This window comes from Egretta garzetta, unplaced genomic scaffold (genome assembly GCF_000687185.1).
Source record: "Egretta garzetta isolate BGI_Z169 unplaced genomic scaffold, ASM68718v1 scaffold609, whole genome shotgun sequence".
In the NCBI taxonomy this organism is placed as follows: Eukaryota; Metazoa; Chordata; class Aves; order Pelecaniformes; family Ardeidae; genus Egretta; species Egretta garzetta.
This window is the reverse complement of record NW_009260771.1, coordinates 54,416-64,127: the sequence shown is the minus strand read 5'-3', so window position 1 is coordinate 64,127 and position 9,712 is coordinate 54,416. Positions and strand designations below refer to the sequence as shown.

At 55.5% G+C, this 9,712-nt stretch overlaps 1 protein-coding gene across 4 annotated transcripts in view; it reads left to right on the top strand.

Annotated features, from left to right (window-relative positions):
* The first annotated feature begins 352 nt into the window (after positions 1–352).
* The window catches only part of LOC104132897 (2-oxoglutarate dehydrogenase, mitochondrial), a 39,337-nt gene continuing 29,977 nt past the window's right edge, over positions 353–9,712 (top strand). For 2 of the 4 annotated variants that reach the window (XM_035901651.1, XM_035901648.1), the window contains exons 1-2: positions 1,000–2,136; positions 2,484–2,732. In XM_035901651.1, the coding sequence (XP_035757544.1) occupies positions 2,511–2,732 (222 nt within the window). In that variant the 5' untranslated portion in view covers positions 1,000–2,136; positions 2,484–2,510. Of the gene's footprint in view, positions 665–999; positions 2,137–2,483; positions 2,733–9,712 lie in introns of those variants that run through there. The other 2 variants (XM_035901649.1, XM_035901650.1) reach the window with 2 other exon arrangements.

Here is a 9,712-nt window from a genome sequence, read left to right as displayed (position 1 = left end):
TAACACCCAGCGCCGCCGCCGCCCCCTCCCCAAAGCGCAGGGACCTTCGGGGGCAGGCGGCGCGGACCCCGGCTGCCAGAGGTCAAATTTAGCGCCTTAATCCGCTTAGCGGTGCGCTCTCGCCCGTTAATCTGCCGTGAGCGTTCCCGTTGCTTGGCCTCGGTGAAATTTGGGTTGTGGTCCGGCTCTTGCCGCGAGGGCCCGGCCAACGAGCCCGGGCTTCATCTCCTTAACGCCCCCCGACCCCGGGCATGAGCTTTGTGCTCGGGGTGACCCCAGCGTCGCTTATCTCCGGCTCGCTTTCCTGCGTTCTTCCTCCCGGGCATGGTGCGCTATTTTGATTTATCTCGGAAACATCCCTGCCCCGAGCTCGCCCTGCTCCGCGCCGTTGGGAAGCCAACCCTTCCTGCGAGAGGCCCTCAAAGAGCGCCTGGCTCTGCTGGGTTTGGGTCAAACCCTGGCGTTAACCCCCGCTGTTTTCCAGAGAGGTCACCAGGACGCTGCGGAGCGGCAGCGAGCAAAACCGGGCACCAAAGCTGGAGACGCCGCTGGCGCTTTCCTCCTCCAGCTTTTTCCCTGCCGCCTGTGTGCCCGTGCGCCGACAGCCAGTTCAGCTGGCTCTCTGAAATACCTGCCTGTGTTTTGCTGCTTAAATCTGAAGAGGGTAAGCTGGTAAAACACCCAGCGCCGCCGCACTCGCTGTCCTGCACCCGCCTGCCCTTTCTTGCCTGTTGTGGGCCTGGGTGGGCTGCGGGCAGAACGTGAGCAAGCAGGGTGGAAAGGACGAGCGGTCTTCCCTTCTCCCCCGCCCCCCAGGGAAATCTGTAAAACACCTTGGTTGAATTAGAGCAATCCCAGGTCTTCCTCAGGTTCTTTGGACCAAAATCTTGTGTTTTGAGGCAGGAAGCGTAGCTGCTGCCATGCTGAGGAGCCAGAACTAAGATTCAGCAAGGCAAATCTGGAAGCCCGGCTGACGGAACGCCGGTAACGAAGGTGTATTTTTTTTCCTCCAGTCTGCTGTGAAACTTCATATTAATCTGGCGAACGCACGATACCTGTTTTGACATTAGGCTGCTGCTTGTTAAACTGGTCGGGGATATGGAAAGCGGCCAGCTGGGTCACCTCCAGCCTGGGAGCTGGCTGGAAAGGGCAGCTCCAAGAAGAGATCTGGCTCCAAGTGCCGGTGTTTCCCCTGAGATGATCTTGCTCCAGCGCTTTCCCTCAGGCTGTGGATGTGTGTAACGAGGAGCGTGGCCAACCCCAGGTGTCCCTGGACATGCAGGGCTGCGCCCCCCCAAGAGCTGCAAGGTGGAGGTTGCTGGGGGACTTGTGAGAGGTCCCACGCCGGCTCTGGGTTCTCTGGGCGGGGGAGAGCCCCTCTCTGGGTCTCTCAGCTGTGTTGGCCTTCTTGGGTCTGAGCTTTCAAGGAGAATGAAGCGGTCTGTCCCAGAGCCTGTGTCCCAAGTGCTTTGCACCACCGTTCCTCTACTTGGTGAGGGGTCTTCCCCGTCGGTGGTTTCTTCCCAGCTTTATCCTGGTGCACATAATGCAAACCAGTGAGAAGGAAACCTCGGCTGAGAAGAAAACCTTGGCCAAGCAGAGTGGTCACGGGGTGAGTAACGCAGCAAAAATCGAAGCCAAGACATGGGAGAGAGACTGATGGAAAAGCCTTCCACATTGGGTCGGCGTGATGAGAGTTGTCTTCCTGTGGCTTGCGCACAGCTGGAGGAGCGTGTCCCGCTAGACTGGATCAGCTTGATGTGAAGGAAAAGGTGATGTTCAGCATTAAAATCCAGCTGGTAGCGAATTTTTTCCAGCACCCTTCTGGGCCTGGTGCTTTAAAGTGCTTTTCTTTAAACTCGTACGGCCAGCTGCGTCACTGCAAATGGGAGCTGAAGGGCCACGGCGTCCAGCTCCTGCTGGAATCTGAGTTTCATAGAGGGGATTTTCCTGTTTAAAAGAGGATTCTTGGAGGAAGAATCAGAAAATCAAAGGAAATCATATGGATTTATTATTGGAAAAGGAGGAGATGTTTTTGGCTGGGAACTGAAGAGGAACGCGCTGGGGGAACCTGATACCTTGTGCTGTTAATCCGGGCTGCGTTTCACCATCAGACATGCCGTGTTTTGTACAAAGGTGCCGATATAAAAAGGCGCGGGTGGCTTTGCTGTGGAACGGCTCGTTGGAGGCGGGCGCTGGGTACCCCACCGAGCAATTCTGCTGTTCGCCGTCGCGTTGGGGGAGATGGCGGTGCTGCGCCAGCGAGGACGGGGGAGGCAGACCCGCCCGCGCCAAGCGTCTGGAGCAAACACTGCGTTTCCCAGTTGTCAGGGACGTGGCCACGGGACAGGGTGGAAGGATTAATTTCAATTAAAACTCGATCCTAAGCTCAGCTAACTGTGCTCGGGGTGGATGGGGGGTGGTCTCTGCTCTGCACTCTCCTGCGATAATTTCTAACTCACTTTTCCCTTCTCTCCCAACAGGAACTTGTGTGAGGCCACCAGACAAACATGCTTAACTTAAGGACTTGTGCAGCAAGGCTGAGGCCGTTGACGGCCTCACAGACTGTAAAGACAATTTCCCAACACAGGCCGGCAGCACCCAGGACGTTTCAACAGATCAGGTGCTACAGTGCACCGGTGGCTGCTGAGCCTTTTTTGAGTGGGACTAGTTCAAACTACGTGGAGGAAATGTATTATGCTTGGCTGGAAAATCCCAAAAGTGTACATAAGGTAAGGAGCAAGCTCTCCAGGAAATCGCCTTCGCTTCTCTCTCTCTGTGTCTGAGCGGTGGGTGCAGGTAGGTGTGCACATCTCGAGGAGGATTGAACTCCACCAGAGGGGCTGGATGGTTGTGGATGGTCCTTCTGCCTCGCGTTGCCCGAAGGAGACATCAGCGATTCCTTGAGCAAGAGCCAAGAGGAGTTTCTCTGTCCAAGAGGGAACGCTGTGGGATGTGGGCAGTGTCCTGGATCACAAGCGGATACGAGGAATGCCTTCTCCTGGGAATCCACCTTTAATGAGCTCCCAATGCTTTTTGCTTTTTTTATTATTCCCCAGCTCTGATGGCTCATCAGGAGGGTTTATTCTGGAGAATCCCCTCCTCTGGGGGAGGCTGGGAGGGCATTCACAGCGTGCCTGGCTTCCTTTTGGCTTCAGGCATGGGTGGTGGTACGTGTTGGGGTAGACTGGCTGTAGCTAAGCTTGACTCTGAGCTTGTGTGCATAAAGAAGCCATGTTGCTGATCTGCAGCCTGGGGAGGGGGGACTGGGTCTGGTGGCCAGAGGAATTCCCACCAGCTGCTCCTAAACTCAAAATTGGGGAAGCAACCCAGCTGTAGGTAGTGTGCACAGAGGCCTGCCTTGGCCTGAATTACTGGAGCTCCTTCAGCGAGGAGAAGGCCAGCTCATTAACATCGCATCCAGTGGATCAGGGCTCAGCTGGAAGAGGATTTCTGAAACCCAGCTGTGTTTTTTCCCCATTCCCAGTGTTTCACGAGGAAGATGTTCCTCTAGTGACTAAGTCTCAGCATTACTCAGGGGATTTTTAAGACTGTTTCATACATGTCCTGATGTAGAGCAGGGATTTCCTTTATTCAGTAGCACATGAGCAGCCTGCAAATCAGGGCGTGATGGTTAAATGAACAGTCAAGGGTGAATAAGGGATCTCATGCCCAAACGCTTGCATCAGCGTGTTGAGTGTGTTTTTGATGGCACCAGTCCCACGCATCCAAAATGTGCTGTAGGGTGCCGTAAAGGTCTTAAGGTAGGGTCAAAGCCAGATTTTCACAAGCAGTGTTGACTTTACGCTTCTTTCGAGGCAAAAGGGTGGCTGAGCCAAGCAATACAGCCTCAGCAAGCACGAAGTATGTTGGTTTGGGTTGTGCCCCTGGTCAAATAGTGACTTGAAAAGCGACCCAAGCACGTGGTGCAACACGGTCCTTCCGAGGCGGGATATGGAATCAAAAGCCATGACTCTAAATGCTGTAGTCTTAATTTAAAAATGAGAGAGGGTTACACCACGCTTGTCCCAGTGACGGGCACGGTTGTGTCTTTGGCAAAGAGCCTTCATGGTTTGATGCTGGCTTTTTGATCTTCTGACCCTGCTCAGTCTTGAACGTCGCTCTGAGTAGATGTGAGTGTAACCATCAAGACTAATGGAGGCAGCTGGCTGGGAAGTGTAATTGGGTCCTGAGGCTAGACCTGCGGATCTTTTCTGGTCTTGTCTCCTCTTTCATGTAGCCCCTGGAGCTTCATCGGCTCATCTGTAGGTAGGCAGTGCATGCAGTGCTGTACAGGAGTCCTCATGCATGCACAGCTGAAGAAATTGGAGGACTTAGGTTGGAAGGAGCTTCTGGAGCCTCTGCCTTGGTTTGGCTGCCTTGGGGGTGGCGTCCAGATTCACAGCTAGACCAGGTAACTTGGGGCCTCGTGTGGTCAGGTTTTGAGCACCTACAGGGTAGAGCTCCCCCTACCTCTCCAGGCCCCCAGTCCAATGTTTATGATGAAGAACTGTGGGTGTGTATTGGTCACCCCTGGAAATCAATATCCCCTGAAGTACTTTTAAGTGCTTAGAGAGCAGCGCAGGAGCTGACGTAAGATTTCTGCCTCCAGCGCGTCTGGGGGTGGGTTGTGGCAGTAGGAAGATCAGTGTGAAGTGAAACGGGTCCTTACTGCCCAGAAGCGAACCTGACATTAGTAATGTATAAAGCAAATCTTAGGGGCTGCTTTTTAACCAAAATCAAGCTGATCCTGCTTGGCAGAAAGGGAGTTGGACCCAGGGAGCTGGGCTGGATGATCTTCGAAGGTCCCTTCCAACCCAAACCGTTCTGTGATCCTATGAAATCCAGGTCCCAGAACTCCTGGTGGAGTTGACACCTGAGGTTTGGGGTGGGCTTTGTTAATCCCTGATGCACTTGACCCTCATACTTGACTCACCCCTCCTGGGCAGATCCCACCTCGTTCCAGTGATCCCTTCCCAGCTCCTAGCATTGCCCCTTTCTCCTCTCTCCACTTTTTCATGGCTCGCCCAGTCCCTGCTGGGACACCAAGCTGCTGTGGCGGGATTGGAGTTGCAACCGTCCCTAGTCTCAGCTTGCAAGCTGTCCCCGTCAGCCTGCGTCCGCTCCAGCGCGATAGTGGAGTGTGACGTCCCTGTCCCTGATAAGCGTTGGCCTCCATCCCATTAGATGCAGGGTCAGAGCTGGGGATGGAGTTCCCAAAACCAGCTGGGCCGTCCCATGGGCTTGGCTGTGGCTTATCTGCTCCCCGCACGGCGCAGCGCCTGGCTGCACCTTGCCATGCTGCTTTTTGCTGATGAGGGTGAGACCTTTAGCCAGGGAAGGGCTGCAGTTTCTTGGCTGCTGTTGCCAAAAAACTATGAGAGCTCCAGCTGGCATGACTGTCCCAGCTGAGCAAAGTGAATTCGCTTCTGCCCTGCAGACGCTGGTGGTTTAAACTGCAGAAAATACTGAAGTGTTTGTTTAGACTAGGGAAGGCTTTAAAAAAGAAAAAAAAAAAAAGCTGTTTTAAGCTTTTTTCTGCATGCAGTCCTCCAGGTGAACTCTGGTTTCTGAGTCTGATGAGCAAACAGCAGCAGAGCTGGGGATAGAGGAGGTGAGGGTGCGGGGTGGGGGGTGGTGCTGTGGGCTGCTCGCTCCTGTGACCGCTTCCCAAGGGAGCGGAGGTGCTCCTGCCCCTTTGCCAGCTTGGCTGCCAGCAACGCTCGGCACAGCCCACGCCGTCCCCCCGGACCCCGAGCAGCGTTGCTTGCTTTGGGGTGGGTGGCCAGGGAGCTTCGCCTGCAGGTGGGTGATGGCCACCATCACACATCTGCGACAGGTCTGGCCCCCATGTTCAGGTTGGGCTGGTGTGAAGGGAAGCAGCTCTCCCGTTGCATTTGTTCCCCCAACAGCCTTTGACGTGGGACTTCTTAGTGTGCCAGTGTTGATTTTTATCTTGAGAGCGGGTGTATGACCCCAGGGCACGCAGACCGGGCTGTGTAACCCCAGCTCCCCCGACGTGACGGTGGGAACCTGCCGGAGCCCCGTGCCTGGCCCTGGGAGGTGCCTCTGGCTGCGGCCTTGGCAGTCGTGCTCCCAAATAGGGCTGTGGGCTGAACTGGGTAGGAGCCCTGCTTGGGAGTTTGAGACCCTGGGGTTTCATCGCCCATCTTCGAAAGTGAGCACCCCGGGGAACTGAAGGGCCTCGTCTGTGTTGATACGGGATGAGGTGATGTGCAGAGCACGAACCCAGATCGCTGCTTAACCCCCTGCTCTCAGCAAAGGTCACCTGCTGTCAGTTTGGGTTGGGCTCCTCCATTTCCAGCCTTCAGCTCTGACTGTACCCCCTCCCTGCTAAAGCAGGAGGTGCTCCCTGGCTGGCCAGCCGTGCGGAGCGGGTCTGCTCGGTGCTTTCTGTCCCCCAGAGCCCGTGGGAGGAGAAGGAGCAGGGATGCAGCCTGAGCTGGAGGTAGAGGCCGTGTCTCCCCCGTGCACCTCCCAGCCTGGAGCAGCCCCAACCCTGTCTGAGGTGCTGTGTAGCGGGTGGGAGATGTCACCAGAGGGTGACATCTTGCCCTGCGTGCCTGACCTCCGAGCTGGCCTTGTGGTGGAGGCTGGGACCCAGAGCCTTTGCCAGGAACCGAGTTTGATAAACGAAGTAGGAGGTGCTGGTTTGGCTTGGTGAGCTCGTTTTGGGGCTGTTCTCAATGGAGAAGCCCACAGTGAGCTCCGTTCTCAGAGCTGAGCTCAAAATCCCTCTAAAGCCAGAACTATCTGGGCTTATCATAGAATCATAGAATGTTTTGGGTTGGAAGGGGCCCCTAGAGGTCATCTATCCAACCCATGTCAGGTTCAGACTGGATCTAAGGAAGAAATTCTTTACCATGAGGGTGGTGAAACCCTGGCAGGGGTTGCCCAGAGAGGGGGTGGAGGCCCCATCCCTGGGACCATTCCAGGCCAGGTTGGACGGGGCTGTGAGTAACCTGATGTGGTTCAAGGTGTCCCTGCTCCTGCAGGGGGGTCGCTGCCTTCACCTGGCTCCCCGGTCCTGCTTTGCCGGCACACGAGCAGCGGCACAGCGGAGCGCCGGGAAGGCCAGCCTGGGCTGATGCTTTGTGCCGTGGCTGCGGTGGGACGCATGGCTGCGGCTGGTCATGGCAGGGACCTGGGGTTGAGAGCATTCAGCGTGCTGAGACCTGGGGGCTGCCTGCACGCTTAGGAGCAGGGAGATACTGGCTTTGGGCCCTCTTGGTAAAAATGAGCTGAATCTGAGTTCTCATACCTAGTATATATATATATTTTATATACATATGTAGGGTGTAAGAGCCAGAGGAGCGCTTGTGGGGCTGCCCTGGGCACGGAGAGGGTCCGAGGGGAATAACCCGATGAGCTTTATTACTGCTCCTACCTTTGGGAAGTGCTGGCTTAAGGCAAAGTCCTCCTTCCTGCAATAAAGCAGGATAACGCTGGTGGGGCTGTTCGGCCTCTCCCGTGGGATACGTGAGCTCCAGAGGCACCTCCATGGGTCCCCAGAAACCCCTGGGGTGGCCTTTGAGTACTTTTGAATTTGAAAGCACAGCAGCAACTTGAAAGCTGAGGTTTTTATAGCGCTTATCAGGGCCACAGCCTTCAGCGGGGGCAAAGCCTGCGGTCAGGAGCCTGAAATACCCTGTAATTAGGCTGGGCAATAAAGCATTTAGTGAAAGTGCCTGAGCTGACCCAGCTGGTGCCACACCTTGTTTGTCAAGCTTAAAATGAACTTTTTCTTTCAAAACAGAAGCAAATTGCATCTCCAAGAGGTTAATATTGTCGAGCAGCAGGAGGGAGGCGGTCATAAAGGCGACACCTCTGCCTCCTGGCTCTGTCCTGCTCCCCAGCACCGCTGCCAGTCCCTCCCTGGGCTGGCGGATGCTCCCTTTCTCTTGTCTATCTTTATTTTCCAGTACATTAAACCACCGAGCAAAGCGGCCAGCCGGAATCCTCCCCATCCCAAGTGCACGGAGCCCATGCTGGGGTGCTCGTCCCTGCTGCTCACAGGAGCTGATTGCTTCTGGGGTACCCATGAGCTCTGTGAGCCTGGGGAAGGGAGGGGGCTTGGGCTGCTCTCAGCTGTGGCCAGGGGTAGGGATCATCCAAAAAGCAGCTCTCCCTTTTTTCCTACTGAAATTTCCTTCAGCAGACAGCAATGAGAATGGGAGCGAGTGTTTTCTGTCTTTGCCTTTTTTTAGCTTTTTTTTTTCCCCTCCTCTCTTTTGGGGGAGCTATTGTTTATCAGTTATGGTGCCAAATTGTTCCAGATTTTATTTATGTTCCTTTGGTGTGACCTGTTTCTAAATTTAATCACTGTGCGCAGCCGTGTGATGGGGTGTCTGGGTAAATCCGGGCTGGAAATAGCTTCCTGGGGCATGTGATGGGCGCTGCAGCCGGAGGAGCTCCAGGGAAGGGGGGAGCTGGTGCTCCTCCAGCAAAGGTCAGGTCTTCAGTCCCCTCCACCCTGCTACCAGGGTGTAAAAGCTGCTTTTTCTGCCCCAAACCACCACTGGAGCTGCTCTCACAGCTCTTTTCCACTTGGTTTAAGCACGCTGGGGTTGCCTGGGCAGCGCTTCGCCGAGGTGGAGTTTGGTGCTCTCCGCAGGCACGAGGTTTGGGGGTGTGCAGGGTGCGGAGTGCTCCTGGTCAGTGGCGAGACCCTTGGGCTGAAATCTGCACACAAATCCCATGGGGTTTGTTTGCTGGTGTCTGGGGTGCGCACAGACGCTGCTCCACCGTGCCCTTTCCTATCACTCCATGGCACGTGGGAAGCGGGCAGGGGTGGGAGCGTGATGGGAGGACGTGGCTCGGACTTCGCCCTCCTGGTCTCTCCCCTTCCCCAGGTCCGTTTTGGCCTCTCCAAGTAGACAGGTTAACTTGGGTTTGGGCTGGGACACTTTGGGGCTCTTCAGGTGGTGCTGGGTAACTACTGCAAAGCTACACCGGGTCTGTTGAGGGCTTTTTTGGGGGGGTTTGCTTTGTTTTCTGAACACCTAAAAATGCCCATCTGTAGAGAGGAACAGGAGCAGGGGTGATACCTGCCTGCCAAGGGCACGGGGGAGCTGGCGCGGAGACGCTGTCTGCATAGCGCTGGTGTTGGTGTCGCTGGAAGGATGGGGAAAAAATGAAGAGGGCACAGAAGAAGAAGAAAACCCCGTTGCTGGCTGAGGACTGGCCAACGATGCTGGGACTTGGGTCCCAGGCCATTCAGACCACGGAAAAGAAGAAGAGGTGTATTTGATTACAGGGCAAAAATATTTTCCAGAAGATATTGTCGGTATTTAGAGGACAGTCCCCTGCCCTGGAGAGAAGGAAACGGGAGCCTGAAGAGCAGGTTGGGGCTCATTGCTCAGAGCAGCTTTTGGAGAGCCGAGCTGGGCGAAGGGCATCACCCATGTGATGGGATGGGGCCTTTGGGGATGGTCTCATGCCAAAAGAAACAATTCAGATGGATGGGAAGTAGCGGAATGGTGTAACTGGAATAGTGGGAGAGCTTTAGTGCTCCTCTCCAAGGCAGGTGGGTGCCTTCGGCAGCGGCTGCGTGGAGCTGGGGTGCAGGGGAGGGGGCACCTCTGCCCCGGGGGGTTTTGCTCCTCACTCTGGCCATGGAGCTGAGACCCCAGTAACCTGCAGCGCAGAGGCGTTTGGGTTGTGGGTAATGATCCTGTTGCCTCTCTTTCCC